The 23,003-nt window shown below is 37.1% G+C and overlaps 1 protein-coding gene across 26 annotated transcripts in view; it reads left to right on the top strand.

Moving 5' to 3' along the window:
• Positions 1-23,003, top strand: part of CADPS2 (calcium dependent secretion activator 2) — a 592,957-nt gene that overhangs the window by 538,138 nt on the left and 31,816 nt on the right. For all 26 annotated transcript variants that reach the window (XM_038405345.2, XM_038405323.2, XM_038405244.2 and 23 more), the window contains 3 exons: positions 4,614-4,688; positions 11,988-12,071; positions 12,167-12,199. In XM_038405345.2, the coding sequence (XP_038261273.1) occupies positions 4,614-4,688; positions 11,988-12,071; positions 12,167-12,199 (192 nt within the window). The remainder of the gene's footprint in view (positions 1-4,613; positions 4,689-11,987; positions 12,072-12,166; positions 12,200-23,003) is intronic.

Raw genomic sequence — 23,003 nt, 5'->3', positions numbered from 1 at the left:
CAGAAAATAATACAGAGGATAATATAATATTGAACAAGATGTGGTCAGGTATAGCTTCAAAATGTAAACTCATCATCACAGGAATTGGGAAAGAATTCCTCTCTTTTCCGAATGCAATAATCCACAGGTGGCCAAGTGCAGTATGAGTATATTTTAGGGCTGTCAATTAATCACAGTTAACTCATATGATTAACTAAAAAAAATTAATCGTGATTTAAAAAAATAATCACGATTAATGATACTGTTAAACAGTAGAATACCAATTGAAATTTATTAAATATTTTGGGATGTTTTTCTACATTTTCAAATATATTGATTTCTGTTACAACCCAGAATAAGTTTACAGTGCTCACTTTATATTATTATTTTTATTACCAATATTTGCACTGTAGACATGATAAACAAAAAAAAGTATTTTTCAATTCACTTCATACAAATACTGTAGTGCAATCTCTTTATCATGAAACTGTAACTTACAAATGTAGATTTTTTTTGTTACCTAACTCCACTCAAAAACAAAACAGTGTAAAACTTTAGAATCTACAAGTCCACTCAGACCTACTTCTTGTTCAGCCAACTGCTAAGACAAACAAGTTTGTTTACATTTACAGGAGATAATTCTGCCCGCTTCTTATTTACAATGTCACCTGAAAGTGAGAACTGGCATCTGCACAGCACTGTTGTAGCCAGTGTTGCAAGGATTTACCTGCCAGATATGCTAAACATAAGTATGCCACTTCATGCTTCGACCACCATTCCAGAGGACATGTTTCCATGCTGATGATGCTCATTAAAAAAATTGTTAATTAAATTTGTGACTGAACTCCCTGGGGGAGAATTGTACGTCTCCTGTTATGTTTTATCTGCATTCTGCCATATAGTTCATGTTATAGCAGTTTCAGATGATGACTCAGCACATGTTCTTCGTTTTAAGAACACTTTCACAGCAGATCTGACAAAATGCAAAGAAGGTACCATTGTGAGATTTCTAAAAATAGTTATAGCACTCGACCCAGGATTTAAGAATCGGAAGTTCTATCCAGAATCTGAGAAGGACAAGGTATGGTGCATGCTTTCAGAACTCTTAAAAGTTCTTTTCTGGTGCAGAAACTACAAAATCTGAACCACCAAAAAAGAAAATCAACCTTTTGCTGGTGGCATCTGACTCAGATGATGAAAATGAATATGCATTGGATGCTTTGGATGGTTATCGAGCAGAACCTGTCATCAGCATCTACCCATGTCCTGTGGAATGGTGGTTGAAGCATGAAGGGACATATGAATCTTTAGCACATCTGGCACATAAATATCTTGCAACACTGGCTACAACAATGCCATGTGAACGCCTGTTCTCCCTTTCAGGTGACATTGTAAACAAGAAGCATGCAGCATTATCTCCTGCAAATTGTAATCAAACTTGTTTGTCTGAGCGATTGGCTGGACAAGAAGTAGGACTGAGTGCACTTGTAGGCTCTAAAATTTTACATTGTTTTATTTTTGAATGCAGTTATTTTTTGTACATAATTCTATATTTGTAAGTTCAACTGTTATGATAAAGAGTTTGCACTACAGGACTTGTATTAGGTGAATTGAAAAATACTGTTTTATTTTTTACAGTGCAAATATTGTAATAAAAAATAAATATAAAGTGAGCACTTTGTATTCTGTGGTGTAATTGAAATCAATATATTTGAAAATGTAGAAAACATCCAAAAATATTTCAGTAAATGGTATTCTATTATTGTTTAACAGTGTGATTAATTGCCCTATTAACTGTGATTAAGTTTTTTAATTGAGCAATTAATCACAATTTTTTTATCACTTGACAGCCCTAGTATTTTTGTCTTCCTCCCCAGCATGAGATTATCATCGCTGTCAGAATCAACCACACCTGAAGGACCAGTGGTCTGGTCCAGAAAGGGAAATCTTATATGTTCTTAGCTCATGGTAAATTCACCACTGCTGAAAATAGTCTCCCCATTGACACTCTATGGACCTCCTTTGGCTGCAGCTGATCGCATTTTTTGAGAAGAAAATATCCCAGAGCCATTGGGGAAGGGATGCCACATTCTGCAATGTCTCCTTCAGGGATTTCAGGAATGATGCTAGGAGATTTTCTTCATAGAATCATAGAATATCAGGGTTGGAAGGGACCTCAGGAGGTCATCTAGTCCAACCCCCTGCTCAAAACAGGACCAACCCCACCCCTTTTTTTGGCCCCAGATCCCTAAATGGCCCCCTCAAGGACTGAATTCACAATCCTGGGTTTAGCAGGCTAATGCTCAAACCACTGAGCTATCACTCCCCAAGTGCTCAAATTAGTTCAGTTCTGTAAATTGCTTTGTCTACCCTCTCAGCACCTAAATGAACAATACATCAGCCAAGGAAGAATTTTAAAATGACTAAACGTGTGTTATTTTTCTGACTTTCAATTCCTTCATCCATTCAGAGAGAATCATTTATACTATCCATTGGTCTCACTAGAGCGAATTTAGAGAGGTGGAGGCCAAATGTTGCCATAAACATCTCTTCTAGATAATTTCAGAAACTGGACTGTTGGGCAAGGATCATGCATGCAGCATTGCCAACACTCACAGTTTTATTACAAGTTTATAGTGTTTGATGTTTCTCTTGAAGCTCCAGCTTCAAATGATTACATGAGAACCTCAGCTTAAAAAAAAAAATATAGCCCTCATGATTGCAGAGAAAAACTTGAAAACATTAACCTTAAAAGTTCCAAACCAGGAAGCAAATAAAATAATCCCAATTTTATATTAAAAAATATCTCATTCTCTGAAAACCTTGTATCATGATTTTTGAACACTTGGGGTTGCCTGAACCCCCTTCTCTCAACTTATTCCTATAAGAGTTACTTTAGCCTGCAATAGATTAACTCCCAATTCCTGCAAAATCATAGGTGATCAGGGTGGCGGTGGGACAGGAGAATGGAGGGAAATGAAAATATAAGGATTTGGGGCATTAGAAGTGGAGGTAATTTACATGAACTTTTGGGTAACTCTGCTACTGTCAACTGTGGCACTAAAGTTGAGGAGATATGGGGTAACAGCTGTGAGAAATCAATTTTTGGATACTTCTGCTGGAGAGGCAGGATCCACTGTCTGCTGGGATTGCATAACAACAAAAGACACTGATTGTTCTGGCTGAATTGGGCCCTTAAAGTGTCAACAAAATTTTATGCTGTTCAAAAAATTAATAATTTCCCCCTTGGATGTAGGGCAAATTGCCAGCAACTTGTCCATACTACAGCCACAGAAAGTTTCTCTGTGTATTTGCATTAGGTTCATTCACTCCTCAGAGTGAATGAGATGTGCATTGAGATCTGCATGAGGTATATATTCAATTATTTGCATTTTTAAAGGGAGAATTTTTAAAAAAATATTGATTCAACATGCAATAAAAAAATACTTGGGGCACTGAGAAGTTACATAACATACCCCTATGCTACTTTAATTTGAATGCAGATACTGTAAGTATTTATTGTTTGGAAAATCATTTCCTGAGCATATTAAGCAGATCCAATTTAATGTTTTGATTTGTATGGAAACTTTGAGACAGAAGAAAAATGGCCTTCAAAAACTTACATCTTAGAAAACTATTCATTTGGCAGCTGCTAAGCTAGGCTAATATTTATGTTGACCTCAGTACTTTTACTACAAGCATTATGTTATTAGCTGTTCCAAGTAGCCTTGAATTATCAAGATGGGGTTAGTCTTTACAAGTCACATTTTCTGTGAAGAGGCTATTGAGGACAATCTTTGCTGTCAGATAAATGTTTTTAAAGGAAGAATTACTATTTAAATTGATGTCCCTTCACAGCAGAATAGGAGTTCTAGCTCCTGTTAATTTCAGGATGGAACTCTATAGTATTATCCAAAGAAAGCATAAAAGTCTTTCAGATTTATTTTAAATAGCACCTACTTAAAAACATCTTTTTCCGTGAAAAAGCAGGAAAAAAAGCTATGAAGAATGAGGACTGTTTTATTATGCCTTCTGTGGACTATTAATTTGTTACCATCTATTCAGCTTTGTTGATGAAATTTTAATTTTGTCCTTGCTTGAGCGTAATGTAAGGTTTGTATAAACTGCAGCTCACTAAGCTGACAAAAAGGCCCTTTTAGGATGAACAATTGGGAGCTCATTTTATTTCTAGAGGACATTTAAAATTACTTATGAATGAGAGTTGTCGGACATGAAATGCTGTATTAATTAAATCTTTTTCTAGTCCTTTTGCTTCTCCAGCTATACCAACCCTTTAGAAAAAAAAATACATGGCCACCTTAATTATAAAGGAGAAGACAAAAAGTATCCTTCACATTCCTTCGCCTGAATAAGAATAAGAACTCAATTCATCTAAATAATAACCCCATTAGCTGCTTAACTCAACAGTGTACATGGGAAAATTTTCAGCACAAAATGTAAGAAAGTGTTGATTGGGTGGATCGTTTTCAATGTTTTGTTCTTCTGATGTTCAAAATGATAATTTTAAGTGAATCTGATCTGTCAGAGTTAGCAGCTTTGTACCATTTATGACTTATGACAAAAGTGTTGTGTTCGTATACACACTAATGTTTTCTTTGTCTTTTAAAACGCAGCAACAATACCATTCAAAAATAGATGACTTGATTGAAGAAACTGTTAAAGAAATTATTTCACTTCTTGTTTCAAAGGTAAACATATTTTGATTTGTTTTAGAATGGCAAACACATTTTAAATCACAGGTTGTCAGAAATGTCCTTAAGCAGAATGCATTTCGTTCTGTATTTTCTACAATGAGATTGGACAAATATGATTTGTAAATAGCGATCACCCAAGTTATCATGAATGTTACAGAATTTAATGGATTAGACTCTCACCTGGAGAAAGCTTTCTAAGTAGTTTGCTAATCAGAGTAGTTTCTCTTTTGTTTATATTGAAGCTCCTTCATGACTATTGACAGCCAGTAGCACCAACACCTTTGAGTATATTAACATTGTATCTCTGAGTATGTTAACATTGTCTTTATTAATTGTGTCTTTATTTCCTTACTTGTTTCATTGTGTACATGAAGAAAACTTTCTGTCCATTTTAAATACTATTTAAATCACTTTTCAATTTAGAGATGGGCCACACAAAAAATCTGAATAGCATTTTTGTTGACTTTTCCTTTATCCTAAATACTTAGAGGATGTTTTTAAGTGCAGCAAGATTAAATCATATTTTTATTATTGTGGAACCACTTAGGATCCTAAAGTGCTTCACAAAATACACAGTAGGATGGGAAAAAAACTCTCAACCACAGAGTAGTAAAGAAAGCAGCAAATAATATTGGGAAAGTATATAGCTTTTAAAATAAATGTTCTCCTGTTTTAAATACAACATCTATGCACTTTAAACAATTAATGCATTCCAGAGATGTCAGCTTTTCAAGATTAGGATAAAAGATTTATAAGTATGTGGTGCCTTAATTGATTAATGAGGAACCAAGAAAGAATATTATTCAGACTTCCATTATGACTTTGTCTTCTCTTGCTCACAACTTCCTGAAATTTTTTCCCTTTTAACCAACATCTCTCATAGTTGGGTATAAGCCGAGGATGGACTTTTTTTGGAAATTTGAGCAAAATTTGTTCACACTTGGTTGGATTATGTGAAGGCACAAAAATATATAATTTTTCTTTTGTAAAGAGATTTAAATATTTTGGATGCATATATAATTTTAAAGTGGCTGAACTTTACAATTTGAAGCAATACATGAAGTTAGTCCTCACGGAGGACTTATCTCTTCAGTAGATGTATGTATGTAAACAGAGAGAGAAAGAGAACTCCCGTAAAAGTAATTCTTCGTTAAATTAAAGTGTATTTAATATTTGAGACTAGGTGGTGGGCATATGGAATGGAGTCAGAAACTGAGATGGCAATATTTGTGGTGGACATATGGAAGGAGAGTTCTGAGTAACGTAGCCAATCAAAGCAAAAAAATTTGCAAAATCAGTGTTTATTTTAAAGAAAGTGTATTGAGGCTGCAGGCAGCACAACTGGATTCTGGGAGTTGTATTTCTTGGATTATACTTCCATTCTGAAATGAACTGATGGCCAAAAGTATGCCAGTGAAGTAGTCATTTGAAGCTGATGGGGAAGTGAAACCTCTAACGTGTCTACATTAGCCTTTTTGGGGATAACTCCCACTATGCACTGTCATTGGTGTATCTCCACCAGCATTAGCAATGATGGGAGCACTGTTTTAGACGCGGAACAGGCATGTTTGCCACTGTATCATTGATGCCACTGGAGATACATTGGTGGTAGTGCAGCAGTGGGTGATTTCCCATAAAAAGTTTACTGTAGACAAGGTATAAAAGGGTAATGTAGTACCCCAGAGAAGAAGGAAAGAAGACTCTCACATAACCTCTCATTAAAAATTTTCCTGTAACTTCTTACAAGATATTCAAGGCCACTGCCTCAGGCTTCAGCTATAAAGAGAATAAGCTATTGTATAAAAAGACATTTATTATTATAGTTAGCAAATGTGACGAGAGATTCTCAAAATCATGGAAAGAGCATTTGGATTTATGTGTAAGAAGAAAATTTGCTTTAATAAGAAAGTTTGTGCTAAGTTTGAAAGTTAAATATTTAACTACTTTTCATTTTAAAACATTTAATGCGCTAGCTTGATATTTATTCCTGGAAAGTATGATTAAAATATTCTAGTATGCAAAGTATTTAAAACATTGTGGAATTTAGAGTTGTTCATTCCTTTATTTATACTCATTACAGAAGTTTGAAATAAGATTTTCTTTCCCACAGATTTTGTCTTTCTTTCGTTGACAAATTACTTGCTATTTTGATGGGGCAGAAATTAGCATAGCTGGTTTTCTTTACCAAGAGTTTATATTTGCATTGTGCCTTCTGATTTCAAAACAAAAGCATAATTGATAATATTCCCACAGCTATGAAAATAATGTTAGCTTACAGGAAAGTGAGCTGAGAACAGTGACTATTGATTTTCTCTAGTTTCTCAACAATGCTGAAGTGGTTTAAGGTGTGCGCATGCACACGCACACACCATTAGACATTTGGATCTCAACTTTTAGCTACTCTTTCACTAAACCTGAATCTGTGTACATAAATCATGTACTTGGGTATGTAATAACCCAACCTGCATGAACAAATACCTTATGATGAGGTGGCTGGACACTTATGCTCCTGATTTGATACTAAGGTTGTGGCTACTTTGTGTGATTGCAACCTAGCCATCTGGCAGAAGTTCCACCATAGCAACCTCCATTAGGTTATACTTTGATGAGTTTAGCCCATGAACTATAAAAAAAAAAGCTAAGAATGTAAAAGTTACATTCACAGGACATTAGCAAATAGGTTATGCTGCAAGTTTGACATTATTTAAGCCCTGATTCAGCAAGGTATTTAGGTATGTGCTTAAGTCCATTCTTACATACAAATGATTTACATGCAGTTGGTTATTTATTTATTATTTTTATTTATTTTATTATAGTAGCATCTAGGAGCCCCAGTCATGGACAAGGAGCTGTACAAATATAGAACAAAAAGAGAGTTCCTCCCCTAAAAAGTTTACAATCTAAGTATAAGCCAAGAAATAACAGACAATGTTGGTCAGCAGTGGCCTCAACACACCAGCAACCTAATTGTTAAATGCTTTGCAGAACTGGAACTGTAAAACCAAAATGAAATAATGATAGAAATATTTAGCACTTATATAGCATTTTGCATGTTGAAGACATCATAGAAATAATAACTAATCAACCTGTTGTGTTGGAGAGTCTCCACTAATGCACAAGCAACATTTTGGGGCTCACCTACTTGCTTTGCAAAAACCCCTATTTGTGCATGACATAAGTGTACATCACAGGCCAGAAAAGGGACCTGACATGAGCAGTTGGGGGATCTACTGATTCACTGGTTTTACAGACTCCCTCCAACTAACTTCCTGGAGCCCTGGAAGAAGATAAAGATACTGTCCACCCTTCCAGGCGGCAAATCCATGCAGGACAGCAGCTGAAACAAATGCCTACCTTTTGCAAAGGTGACTCCAGCAGAGGACAAGGAGCTTTGCACCAGTTTTGCTGAATATAGCCCCATCATTCCTAACCCTGGTACATACTCTCCAACAAAAATTACATTCAAATGGATTTAAGGTTGAGAGTGCACATTTGCTTTGTTTTAAATTTAACCTTAACTCTTGAGATTTTCTTGGTATATAAAGCAGTTTTTTTCAGGGGGGATAATTACAACATCTCTGTGATGTATTTTACCCCACTTTACTGATATGTACTTTCAATCTTAGCTCCATTTTAACATATTTTTGGCTGGGAATTTCCTTAGTTTTTTTTATTATTAAAAGTCTCATACATGAACAAGAAACAAGAAACCCAAAGAGAATATGCCATTTTATTTTTCTGATTATTTGAAGGTATGAAAATCAATCTTAAATCATCGTTTTCAAGTAGACTGAGGCCACAGGCTGCACACAGTTAAGGCTACCTCCTTTAAAAATAGCCCCAGCCTGCTATCATTTCCAATTTGATTGAAAGAGAGACGTGCTCAGGAAAACTAGTCACCTCAAAATCTCAGGAGGCAAAGAACAACACTATGAGGAGCAGGTGAATGGAAATTGTGGCCGTCTTTGCTAAGGGTAGCCTGAGGCTTCTTTTCCTTTGAGAACAATGGGAGATGGTGGCCATTTTGAAAGAGGGCAGATAGTTACATTGGAACATCATTCTTCAGACTCTGCTGAAGGAGAAATTTTCAGTTATAAAAGGATAATTGCAAAAATGACCATCTAAACATTTTTAAAAACCTTTTAATATAGCTAATATGCACAAGATTTCAGTTGAATATAAACTACGTGAGAAGTTTGAAGTCTATGTTGTTCCATTTTTAAGGTAATATGAGACAAAAAAGGTCCAAAACAGGTAGCTCAATTTCTTAAAGGTCAGATTTTTAATTAATTTTGGCCCTAATCTATTTAATGGGTTTACTTGTAAATTATTAAAAAATTAATTCTATTTTGTAAAAGAAAGTGTTGTAATTTTGGGATGTATATGCTGTATTTTTCATAATTAACTAAGATATTGAATCCCCTTTTTTAAGTGCAAAACTCATCCTTAATTATGGAACAGCGACCAGCGTCTCCATAACGTGGAGATGGGCTGCCTTTCATGATTTTCCAGCAACAGTCATGAATTCCTCCAATGTTGTCCTGACAGCATAACCTGGCAGATCTTTAAGATTGCTTACTTCAATTGCTGTTGCAATTAATTATGAAGGGAATTTTTAGATACGCTTTACTACAGCATTGATACTGTTAGAGGATGCTGAAGCCCAGGAAACTGGGGGGAAGCAATCTTTGTGATTGGCTGATCACTGAAAGCCCAACTATCTCTTCCTGTTCGAATACAGAGCTTAGATTCCCAGTGACATCAGCAAATTGTATTGGTTGCTTCCATTCCAAGGGACAAAGACTGAAGATTCAAAGCAAAGTTGATATATCATTGTTATTCTTAGTCAGCAAGAACCAACAGCTGTCGTTATAACATCGATATTCTTTTATGTACAGGATCCAAAGATGGTATTAATCAATCACACTATTTTGATTTTCACCGGTGTATTATATTTTTAACAGGGAAATAAACCTTGTTGCTTAGAATATTTACCTTTTACTGTTTGGTTTTATCTGTAATGATTTCCTTCAGAAATGAAAAGGATGCTGATACCTTTTTATTTCAATGAGATTTCATGTAGTAAAGATTAAATTGCTAATTTCACAAACAAGATTTACCGTGCTAAAATGTTAAACAAATCACATGAATAATACAGAGCAGTGAAACAAAGCAATCTCAGTGTCTCATCCTGACAACCCCAGAAGACGTGAAAATGCAAAGTATACCCAGAAGTATTTATATAGTCCCTCAGGTCTATGTAGAGAGATCACAGGAAACAGCTAAAGACACAATCACCAGCCTCATAACTAAGCCCTGTATTTAACTTGATTTCTTTGGGATTTCAATACATTCTTTTAATATACTCGTTTTAATAACATATTAGTTCTGAAAACATGGGCCTGGTGTTTGTTTCTGAAATCTGTCCCTTCAGCAATGGTCTTTTCAGAATAATATTGACTAACATTTTGCAGAAAGAATCCTTCTGAATAGATGAGTATTGTAAGAGTACTGCAGTGTGCAAGCAATGATTACTCACCGGCATGTAATAGCAAGGCAGAGAACTGGCATCCCTTGTAAGGCCAGGACCCTGATTATACCCAGAGCAGAAAAAAAAACAACTTCCATCCCCTCTAGTAGCCCAATGCATTTGTAATCCAAATACAGCTCTTGGATCCTACAGTGATGATAAATCATTTATAAATGTGAATGAATAGATTAGGTGATGAGTGTAGTTCTGCACTTACTCTTGCTCTTTGAACTGTTGGAAGCAGGTTTTATTGTAAGGTGATGCTCTCAGTTTCTCATAGGGAGAAGGGAAGGTGACACTGTTGTGACACCGTGATACTGCCCATTAACAGCATGCCAGATGGAATTTTGTCCTGTCCTCACACTCATAAAGTGCTACTCCTTGGTTCTGAGAATGAGTTTTTGGGAGCAGACAGTTACTTTTTACAATATTCTTTACATATGTCATGAGGCAACTAACATATGACCAGTGAGCATGTACGTATGCAATAATTAACCAGTAATGAGCTACATTATGTTTGTATTTTTTTCTCAACAATCGTTACATTTTCTTTTTTTCTTGTCATTTCTTCATAAATGACATGATCAACTAAATGGAATACACAAAGGTGGAGGGTTTGGTTTAAGTTAATTTTTTTCATAACCTATGTAAACATTATGCCTGCAATTTGCATGCAGGACTCAGTGTTTGGCAAAGGTGGCTTTATGCTATGACTATGCCATGGCATTCATAGAATCACAGTTGCCAGATCCACCAGGCTTATGGTCTCTTTCCAATTGCAGAGTGGAGCAAAGTGGTCATAGTAGATCCAAGATTCAGGCCTTATATTTTCTGATTCTTAGCTGGTTCTTCAGTAGCAGTTCAGTGACAAACACTGTCCCTAGAGCAGTGCTGACATAACAAGTGGTGCTAATACACAAACCAGTGAAATCAGCTTTGGTTAATTTCATCTCCATTTTAAACATTAGAAAAATATTGAATGTCAGAACATTTAAACTTAACAGTTGCACTTGATCCTTAATTCCTACCACTGTGCCATTTTAAAAACAATTTCCAACAGCAGCATGAATGAAGTTCCCATGGCTGCCCATAACTTGCTACTTCCTTTTGTGCCACTTTCTGAAATGTGGTCTTAAAAAATAATAAAAGTGTTTGTATTTCTGTATAAAGGTATAGTGGGTGCACACATTTTTTTAACCACACGTTCTAGAGGTAATAAAGTTGTATAAGGTAGAAAGCCATTCTTTAGAAGTGGGGTTTTGTTTTTTGTTGGTTGGTTGGCTTTTCCCCCCTATTTCTGAGTTATTGGAAGCAGTGACTTCCATCAGTTTTGTTTATAGATGAAGGTGAGAAACTGAGTACTTCCTATGACTTCTTCGTGAATTGAGAGATGGACAAAATGATCAGATTTTCAGGCTACAGTGTTCTGTTACAGAATGCAAAAAGGAGAAGGTATTCACTTTCCCATCCGTAATAATTAACACGACACTGTATGTATATAAATATTTATACCGTGTCTTTGTGTAGTTTCAAAAAAAGAAAAGGAGTATTTGTGGCACCTTAGAGACTAACAAATTTATTTGAACATAAGCTTTCATGAGCTACAGCTCACTTCATAAGATGCATCCGATGAAGTAAGCTGTAACTCACGAAAGCTTATGCTCAAATAAATGTGTTAGTCTCTAAGGTGCCACAAGGACTCCTTTTCTTTTTGCGAATATAGACTAACACAGCTGCTACTCTGAAACCTGTCATTTGTGTAGTTTGTTTCAGTGCTAGAAGGTGTGCTGTCTAAACTGTCAAGGTATGATGAAGGCACATTCTTCTCATCAATACTTTCGTTCACGGTAAGTATATGAACTATTAACCAACTATTAATTTTAAACTACACATGATCATTAACACTTATAGTATTTATTTCTTATTTTTAATTTTTTTAAAGGTGAAAGCAGCTGCAAAATATGTTGATGTTCCTGTAAGTATGACTCTTTTTAAAATTTCACTTGTTTCTAGTATTAGGCACAATCCACAAATATATGTAGTTTTTCTTAGTTTATATTTTTCATTGCTGTCATTATGATCTCTCATAGAGGTTCACTATAGCTTTACTCAGAGTAGTTAAACAGTCGCCACAACCCTTAGAGGGCATCTCATTTCCCTCTCGCAAAAGCTAACTCTCAAAGCAAAGCTTAGAAAGGTTATTCTCAATGCACTTTTTCAGTTGTGGGAAGACTGAGAATTGTAACCTAGGAACTCGATCATAGGGGACATTTCATCATTTGGATATATTGTTTGTACGTGTATGATCAGTTACACTTAAACAATTGGATGCTGAATGTACAAGCATCATCCTCAGATATCACTGTTGATAAATTCCTTACTTGTAAACAAAAGCCTGATCCTGCAGCCATTATTCAGATGATTAACCCTTATTTATGTCTGCAGCTCTATTGGGGCTACATGCAACATACATGAGTAAGGGTTCCGTATGTGAGTAAGGGATGCTGATTGAGCTTTGTTTAAGGTAGAAACAAAAGTCAACTGCTCTATTTATTATCCATTCAATATATTTTAAATATTTTTTCTAAACAAGCATAAAAGTTATCTGAGAAACTATTAAACTAATTTAAATTAATGACTCTCCATTCTCTCTTACAAGGCTCTATGTTACTTATAACTTAGATCCCTCTGATAGAATTCTTAGACAAACTTGGCTGCCAAACATAGTAATAAATGTGATTACCCTAATATTAATAATACTTCTTTTTAAATGGTATGTCCTTATTGATGCTTATAAGAAATACAAGTTACAGAAGAACTGCAAATATATCTGAAGTTTCAGGTAGAAATCCTTTAAACAATTTTCTACCCCAAAAATCTAATGCCTACAAGTCAGTTTGTACAATAATTCATAAAATTAAAAAACAAATAACACTGCCCCTCAAAAAAAAACCCAGAAAACCTAAATAAAAGGAAAATCCTTACCAAATTTGTGGAACCATTTTCAGTTAATTCATTACCTTTGTCTTATATTTCTGTCTAACTTGCACATACTATAGCAAATGATGACATTTATCTCTTAATATTATTTCTTGGTGTTTATTTTGTTTGGCTGGGTATGTTTTCTTTTTCTGAATCTTAGAAGTACCCCCCATGTTTTATCGAAAACATGCAACTTGTCTTCCATTCAAAATGATGACCTCAGACCAAATCCAGTTTAAACACAGTTTATGCTGGCAATATTTTATGCTTGGGGAATGCCTAAATAAATCTTTGGAAAGGTACTTCAGAAGCTAGGCAAATGCCTGTGGAAGATGTCTTTAAAAAATTAGAAATTCATATACTTCTGTTAGATCAAATGAAAAGAGCTCCTATTTATTTAGACTAGATATGGCAAAGAGATTTCAAAAGCTCTCAACATTGGCCTAACTCTGCTCCCATTGAAGTCAATGGTAAAACTCTCATTGACTTCAATTTGAGTAGAGTGGGGCCAAGACTGAGCACTTCTGAATCCCACTCTTCATGTTCAGAATGTGATTGGTTAAAAAAGTGGCCTGAGTCTTACAAGGCAACCAGAAATGCTGCTTTAAGCTTGATGTCATTTCAAATATATAATAAATTGAATTCTGTTTGAGGGCCAAATTCTCTCCCCAACCTCCACAGTCACAGCTAAACCAGTGTGGTTCCATTAGGCCCCGGGGTAGGGCCAGGATTTGCACCCTAAGGTGACTATATACTGCTAAGTGTGGGGGATGAGCTGAGGGAAGAGCCACAAGAGAGTCCATTGCATTCCCCACTCCCTGGATCAGATTGACCAGCTATCATCCTACACGAAGCAGGAGCAGCATGGACTTCTGTAGCCCGTAGGTGAATCTACATGGCAGAACATAAATCCCTCCATTATAGTGCTATATCTTTTATAGACGCCACAGGAATTACCTCTGGTCAAATGTCTTGCAGCGGGGGTGATATGTAAAGCTCAGAATGGCCGTTTAGCCGCCTCAGCATCTGTGCGAGCACTGCAGCTGACAGAAAGTGAAATCTTTGAAAAGGGACATTACATGTGAACGGAGGACATTTTAAAGACTACTGGGTAGTTTGCAAACAGGGAGTTTGTTGCACCAGGAAAGCCAGTGAGGAGGCTGTTGTAATCCCCAGGAGACTTGACGGATTAATGAGTGGAAGCATTTATAGACGGGCCTTTTCCCCACCAATTAATGAGCCTTGGTTCTATACCACCCCTCTCTGGTCCTTACAGGGTAAGAGCTGTGTGGCCTGAGCATACAGTGGTCTTTCAATGCCATGCTTGGGGGCTATTGCAGGCAACTGTAAATTTGAGCTCTGAGGCTTCTCTAACTTACACCAATGGCCAGATCAGCCCCCAGAAATGCAGGGACTGGGGGAGCACAAATACAGCACGAAAACACCTTTGTCACCTTTCACCCTTAGGGCCAGTGCTGATCACAACAGAGATAGACCTCTCTCTTGAATGGTTCACCACTTTCAGAAGATGAACACATGGTGCTTGACAACCTCAAGTGCCTGCCTTTCAGGCCTGCGGTTGTGTGACCTCATTTTGGGGAGTCTTTGTATCAATCTGTGCTTTCATTAAAAAAGAAAATCTAGTACCTTAGGTTGCAAAGATTGCTCTGAAAATGTGACTGATCATTAGGACCCCAATTCAGGAAAGTATCCCTTTTCAGGATAATGCTTAAACATGTGCCTCACTTTGATCATATGCTTAAGTCCAACTGAAGTCATTAGTGCTGTTCTGAATAGGGGCCTAGCAATGAGCGTCTCAGGACAAGAGTTCAAATATTGTGAACTATGCACGTTCCCCAGCACAATAAACTGGGCTAAGCCTCTTCTGCAGCTTGAGGCTGGTGGTGACCTGAGGATTCCCCTCCACCTTTATAATTTCATACACATCATTTATATTATCAGTGGTGTTTGGGTTGTTTAGCCCATTTAGTTGACCCTCCCCCCAAATCCTAAGACTGGCTGTGTACCTAATGATGTCCATGAGAAGCTGCTGCCACTGATATATCAGGATGGAGGCAGATCTGTTGGTCTGCAGTTAAAGCATCCAGAACAGTAGAACAGAAAAAGCCAGAGAGAAGCATGAGTGAAGAAAACAGGCTGTAAAGTCATGTGGCCAGGTCTGCCCGACATGTGGACGCATCTGTGGATCCCACATTGGTTTACGTTCACACAAGAAGACTCGCAGAAACAAACTGACACTCATCCGTCAGCTACAACAGGATACTCCAAGAAAGCAGCAAACACGCCGCACACAGTGATATGATCACAACTGATAGAGGTTGGGTAAGTTTGGGAACAGGGGTCCCAAAATTTGTTGAATAGGCCCACTCTACATACCAACTCTGACCTACTAGAGTTGACTGGAACTGGATACGTTTGCATTATGAATTTAAAGGTACCTACTTATAATTATCTACTAAATTGGTAGAGAGGTTTAACAAGGCTGGTAATAAGACTCCAGCAATGATAAATCAGTGCAACATTTTACTTTCCCAGCTTGTGCTCCATTATATAGTCAGACACTAAGTTTTCTAAACGTTCAGGTTTCCTTTCAATGTACTTAATAGAACAACATTCCAGTCAAACTGAACCCTTAGCAATAGGTGCTATTTTGCAATCTTTTTCTGCACTGCTTCATGTTGTCTTAAGAAATTAGACACAGTGTTCTTACTTTTGCTTTGGTATTTAAGCTAAGTGAAAGTAGTTATAATCTATTGCATTGGTAACATGTTGGCCCCATTCAGGCATTTGCTAAATTTGCAGAGTTGTCTTTAACAGCTGAGTTGCAGTTGAAGAAGTTGTAAAAAAAGAGCTGAGAAATCCACTGATGCAGTGATAGGCTAGAAGCCTTTCTTCAAGATGTTCCTTTGCTTTTTCCTTCTCTTTAGCATTTCTGCTACTACTTATCCTATTATCTGTGGTCCAGTCTCCAACCTTCAGTTCTTTCCTATGTGACACATTCAGGTCCAGATAATAAACTATTTATATTTAGTTGCCTTTGAAATTTGTAAGTAACTTATCAAGCATTCTTTGAAATCAGTATATTATTATGATGCTTATATGTTTTTTGTTTGTTTTATTGTACCTCTTGCATATGTGGATTGTAGCTGCTTTGGGACGCTAAAATACCTGACTCCCTGTTTGTGATATAGTTGTCTGCCTTAGACATCAAGGCAACATTAAGAAATGTTAGCAAAATAATTCTGCATTCTCTTCTGTGCACTACTGATGTGCTGAGATCTTAACTTCTAGCTTTGAGTTGTACATCTTCAGCAATCTCCTGATTGCCAGTCTGTTCTTCCAGTCATTCAGCTTTTCAAGAATAAAATATAACCCAACCAAACCTTTTTCATCCCTACCTGCCATGAACCATCTCCTTTTCCATTCCTGCTTAAACCAACAACAACAAAAATTATTCTCTCCATTTTAGAAAGCCTTTTTCAAAGGAGGGAGCATCTTGTCACAGGGAACTTGCATTTGGAAGCACTGAATATTTGTAGTATGTGGCTTTTACAAAGAAATACTTATGGGTCACGGGCATGGCATCAGCGCACTAGCTAAAGCAACAGCAAAAAGATGTCCTGAAGGCCCTGGACTCAGAATAGTAGCAGCACTGATAGCAGTTTATGACTTTTATTAATAATTATTAAAAATAATTAGCATACATTATTTGTATTTGCTTCTGGTAGCACCCAGAACATGCTACGCTCTTTTTCTGACATAAAGGAAGGCGCAGTGCTTGTTCTGAAGAAGTTGCCATCTAAAAAGACAAAGAAAGAGATGGGGAAATGGATGCAACGCATAAATAAAGTGGTGAAGGGTGGAATTTTCTGTTTCGATAATACTGTGTTTTTATAACAAAATACTTGGGGCTTGTGTGGGCTAGTTTATTTTTTTATGAGGGGGTTTGTAGTTGTTTTAAGAAATATAGACTCTCCACCCGTTCACGCAACTTTGCTATGATTGGTTGGTTAAAAAGAAAAGGGGTACTTGTAGCACCTTAGAGACTAACAAATTTATTTGAGCATAAGCTTTTGTGAGCTACAGCTCACTTCATCGAATGCATCCGATGAAGTGAGCTGTAGCTCACGAAAGCTTATGCTCAAATAAATTTGTTAGTCTCTAAGGTGCCACAAGTACTCCTTTTTTTTTTTTGCGAATACAGACTAACACAGCTGCTACTCTGAAATTGGTTGGTTAGTTACTCTTAAAGCCCTGGGCAAACATTAGAAGATCTGGGAGAATTAGAATAATGCTGGCTGTTTTTTTTGCTGTCTTTTTTCCACTGAAGTGGTTTGTATATACAGTGTAGTCGTTAAGGAGTACCAGCAGAGGCAGTGACAGAACATAGAAAGAAAAGTATATAGTTATCCTTGATAATGGAATAACAACCTGATTTTCTAAACTGTGTACACAATTGTGTGTGCTAAATTGTACATGCAATTTCTCATCACGTAAATCAAGTAATTGTGGACAAAAATGTTCAGCTACACATTTGGTTGGTCACTTGTATATGCAATTACTCAGTTTGCACATACAAACACCGTAATTACATGCCCAAAATGGGCAAGCAGTTGTATGCATACATTTGTGCTCACCATTCAGAAACTATACTCAGTTTAGAGGAGCACATATTGAAGCCAGTGATCTGTGTCAGTCTTTCAGAGGGTACAGTGGAAGTTTCCTCTTCTTCCCCAAACCCAGGATCTGTGCCAGGTGAATAGAGCACACTATGGGAGCCTGGTGCTGGACTAGCACAGTTCCTGGCCTCCCCACACAGAATTTGCTTTTAGACAAGGGTATAACGGGAGGATGGAGGTCTTGCACCTTCTTATCTCTCTTGTGTATTGTCAGCTCAGTGTGGCCAAAAATTATTCAATTTCACCCTGTGGAAGCGGTGTATTTGTTATAGGTCTGTGAACCCAGAGGTGCTGGAACTAGGGATGTGGCAGCATGCACTGGCCTGATGTGGTTTCCATCATGTTCAGGGTTTACAGTTTGGGTCAATGGCTCTCAGCACTCCCACTATACAAATTGTTCCAGCACCCCTGCATGAACCTTAGGAGCTAATACACATCGTGGTCTACCAGACATTTTATTTATTTCCATATATGTTTTGTTTAACTGCTTCAGTGCTTCATTTAGCTAATTTTAAGAGCTAAAACATTTTTGTGGAAAATCAGTGTATCATTGACATAGTGCCATTAATTTTTAAGCAGAATCTTCTAAAGATTTCAGTGGATGTCTCTGCTTTTAAATTGATACCACAGGACAGCCCTTAATCCCAAATTCATGTGTTCTCCTAAATAATTTCTCCTGCTTGACACACACAAACCTGGAAATATGCCCCTTCTATTTTGAAAGCCATTTATATGAATGATTTTAGAGTCTGAAGGTAAAGCTTTAGTGTGCAGTGAGATACTGAGCAAGCTCAATGCAGCATCTCTTTAAACCTGCCATACTTTTGGGGATAACAGGCAAATGGAGATTTGAAGCATGACCACTCCAGTCAGCGAGAAAGTTAAAATAATATAAATCAAATATATTTCTTTGCAAAAACAGGGTTTAAAAATGGATTTTGCCATGGCAGCTGCACCTTGCTGAAGATCCTTTACACTAGAGAATTAAAAGTCTGATCCTGCTAATACTTGTACTCCTGAGTAGCCCCACTGGTAGGACTACTCACACCCATACGATTATACATGTGAATAAGTGGCTGCAGGACTGGGGCCTAAGGTTGTCTGAAAGCATTCTTTTCAAATTTCCCCCAGTGCCCAGTTGCCTGTTGCTCTCCAAAAGGAAGGGTGAGGGATCAGGACCTCTATTCCTTGATTTTCCCATTTAAACAAAATCATTTTCTTAAATACAACAATCATATAGGGGCGCAGCACTATCTTGCACACTAATTCAGTGTACAGCTAGTATAGCATTCTGCCTAACTGTCCAGTTTGAAGTGTGAGAGTGGAGGGGGGGAAATGAAGACCTTGTAGGGGGTTCCAAGGGTATCTACCCCAATAATTTTTTTAATTGCTGCCATTTGTTGTCATCTGGTCATTTCCAAAGCCAAACAATGATGAGTAAGGCTGCGAGTCTGTCACGGAGGTCACAGAAGTCACAGATTGCATGACTTTCCATGACCTCCATGACTTTTGCAGCTGCTGGTGCTGGCTCAGGGGCTGCCCAAGCAGGGCAGCCCCTGTGCCAGCAGCAGCAGTTTGGGTGTGTGGGAGAGGGCTCAGGGCTAGGGGCAGGGGATTGGAGGATGCTGGGGGGCGGGGCTCCCACTGGCATGGCCCTGAAGCTCCTAGGTGGTGGAGGGGCTGGGGGAGCTCCCTGCGCCCGCAGGCCTCACCCCTGCAGCTTCCATGGGCTGTGGTTCCCAGCCAATGGGAGCTGCAGGAGCCGGCACTTGTGCCCCTCCACCACCTAGGCAGTGCAGGGATGCAGAGCCAGGTAGGGAGCCCCTGTCAGCCCTGCCAACCCTCCCCTCCACAGCACCCGCGGGGGTCCTGGGCCACCTCCCCCAGCACCTGCGCTGTCCCCTCCCCCAAGCAACCACGTCACCCCTCCCCCCTACTTTGGTCCCCGGTATTTTTAGTAAAAGTCATGGACAGGTCACGGGCTGTGAATTTTTGTTTACTGCTCGTGACCTGTCCATGATTTTTACTAAAAATACCCGTAACTAAAATGTAGCCTTAACGATGAGTACTAGGGATAAGTCACTTCTGGCAGTGATATTTAACAATGTCTAGAGAGGAGTGATTTCCTTCAAAGTCAGGGAACTCGCCCCAACCTTCTCTTCAGTGTAGTGGTGGAATGTTAACATGAGGCTCCCATATTCCTCTCCAGAGCCCCTTCCCGCTCATGGTTGCTTTGCAGCTAAGTGCTTCAGTTGAAAATGCCTTCCTTCAGTCAAAAAAGTACTCAAATATTAATTACAATAAAATCAGGAGAATTTTGTTCTTGGCTAGGTATAGTATGAAGTTCATTTTAAGCTGCTGAGGAATGAACGCTTTCATGATACCAATCCCTATAAAACTAACTTTTTTCTCAGTAACACCAGAAACATTGGTATGTTTAATATGCTCTGCTAAGTAACAGTCTCTTTTGAATGATGAAGTGAGAATAAACATAACTTAACATTTACAAATATGTGTGGTTTCTACTGAGATTGTGACAAGCTGTTCCATTGTAGAAGCAGAACACAAAAACCAAGCTGTATCTCTCCAACCATAGGGAAACCTTAGGAGGAGTAGCACTTGTTGCAGTCCTTTCATCTGTAAACACTTGAACTCTCATAAATTAAGACAATATGACATTACTTTTGATTTGTTGCTGCAGGTGAGCTTTTCTAGGGGAAAACTCATGTGCTTTCATATTAAGTCAATTATAATGTAGCTTCTGGATCCTCTTTGAAACTGGAATAGTGTATTTATAAATTTGTCTCCTTGTTAAATAGGCACCATGACAATGTTTTTCTGGAGTATTGTTAACCTCTAGTGAAAGGTTAAGCAGCTTCTTCTGTATCTAAATCTGTTGCTCTGAAAAAATGACTGTGGAGTTGAATCCATCTACTAGTGAATGGTAAAAGAAACGACCTGCACCTGTGGGATTAGGTGTAGCAGCAGGAAGTAAGAGCACTTGCAGCATATAATTAACAAGGAATTTTTTTATCTTTTTTTTTAAACAGCATGTTCATCTTGCCAGGTTAACTAGTGATTAACCCTAGAAAGAATCTGTTGAAGCCTACACCCTTCTTTAAATTCAATCACTTGCCAATGTATTTGGTTACTTGTGTAACTAACAACATAGTAACCCTATTAAAAATATTTCATTTCCTGGAATTTCATTTGATGTCTTTGTCTTTCTAGTTTTTCTATTAATTTCTTTGTGACTTTCTCTTTCAATCTCTGATAATTCAAAACATCCTGCCTACTGTTCTGAATTAAATAAACAATAGTACAGTAACTTTTCTCTTTCCTAAAATATGGTTATTCCTTTCCTGTAAGATGTCAGACCACTAAAAAACTTTATGCTTATTCAGTTAAGTTTACTAGGCTAAATTCTGCTCTCAATTGCATGTGGGTAGCTCCCTTCCATTGACTTCAGTAGGAGTTCCATACAAGGAGAATTTGATATGTCTGGTATAAAAGTGCTCATAGTTATAATCTATTTGATATTCATAACAGTCTGCTGAAATGTCCATTGCTATATAGCTTGTTATAGTTACTTTAAATACAACTTAGTATCCTTTGTCATTTAAGTCTCTGATTGCTAATGAGACTTAATCTTTTTCTCACATTTTCAAATTTGATATTCATCTTGTTTTCTTAAATATAAAAATCCAAAATAAGAGAATGATGATATATATTGATATAAATGGCTCAACTTAAAGAAGTCATCCCTATGGGGAAAAAAAACTTTTCTATTTGTTAAAAACACAGTTTACAGTGACATATCCTGTTTTGTCACTTGTTTACAATATATATTTTTCTTTCACATATTTGAAGAAGGCCAAATAAATGCAATATTCTCAGTGTAGGGAGACAGTGAAGTATATATTTTATTGCTAATTTAGTCAAATTTGTTTAAAGTGTCTATCCCAAATGACATGCAATAAAGGGACAGCTTGTAATGGCTTCAATGAGTTCATGAATCAGTGTGCCATAGCTTTTAAAACAGAGAGACCTGAAGGAACATTGGACCAGTTATAATCTTCCTTATCCAGACACATTTGTACAGTAAGTAGAAACTGTTTAAAAGGAAAATTACATTTTTTCAGTAATTTATCAGAAATAATTGTCCTGCACACACATTAAAAAAGGATAAAGTGTTTTTAAGAACTGTAATTGTAATTGGTAAATGTCACCAGCTGTTGCAGTTACTCTTACTTCTGTATATTCTTTTAATGATTAGAGTCTCATGCCCCAAGCTACATGAAAATATATTCACTAGGTGTGAAATTCCCATATGTGTCAGCTTCAAAAATAGGTAAACATCTCAAAGAAAAATAAGGAGTTGATGCTAATGGGAAATGTTATTTTTTCTAGTTTTGACTGTTTTCAGGACAAACATTTCTTTACTTAACTTAGTGAAAGCAAAATTTGCACGTATCATAGAAATGTTAGAGGTTAACATTTCAGTGGGACACTTGTGTGTATTTTGAAAAATTATCCCCAAGAACAATACTGAGTCCCTAATTTGATAGATTTGTTTTTCAGTTTACAAATTTCAAAATATTTTCCCATTGTCACGCCAAATCAGAACCATTTTTATTTCTGTCTCATGCATATCAGGACTCTGCAAGTTCCTAAGGTTTGCTGAAATATTTTTCTAACAATCTTAAATAGATATACTGAATGAAAGTATATAGTTTTGTATTATAGGTTATGAATATCCTTCACTTAGTGATTTAGTTTCTAAACTGATGAGACGTGATTGGAACAAATGTCTAAGAATAGGTCTTTTGTGCGAACTGCAAAAATAGAATTGTGCTTCCCAAATGCCCTTCATTTTGGCCATGATGCTGCAAGGTGCTGTGTCCTCAACTCTCATTGAAATCTGTTCATGCTGAAGTCACTCACAACTAGAACTAGTCAGAAAATGGAATTTGCATCCCACGGGAAAGTCCAACATTTTGAAATTTCTTTTCATCCTGAATCAGGGCAAAAAGCTGACATTTTGAAATTTACCATGGGATGGAAATTCTGAAATGTTGATTTTTGAAATATCAAAAT

This window comes from Dermochelys coriacea, chromosome 1 (genome assembly GCF_009764565.3).
Source record: "Dermochelys coriacea isolate rDerCor1 chromosome 1, rDerCor1.pri.v4, whole genome shotgun sequence".
Lineage (NCBI taxonomy): Eukaryota > Metazoa > Chordata > Testudines > Dermochelyidae > Dermochelys > Dermochelys coriacea.
The sequence above is the reverse complement of the archived record's forward strand: the minus strand, read 5'-3'. Positions and strand labels throughout refer to the sequence as shown.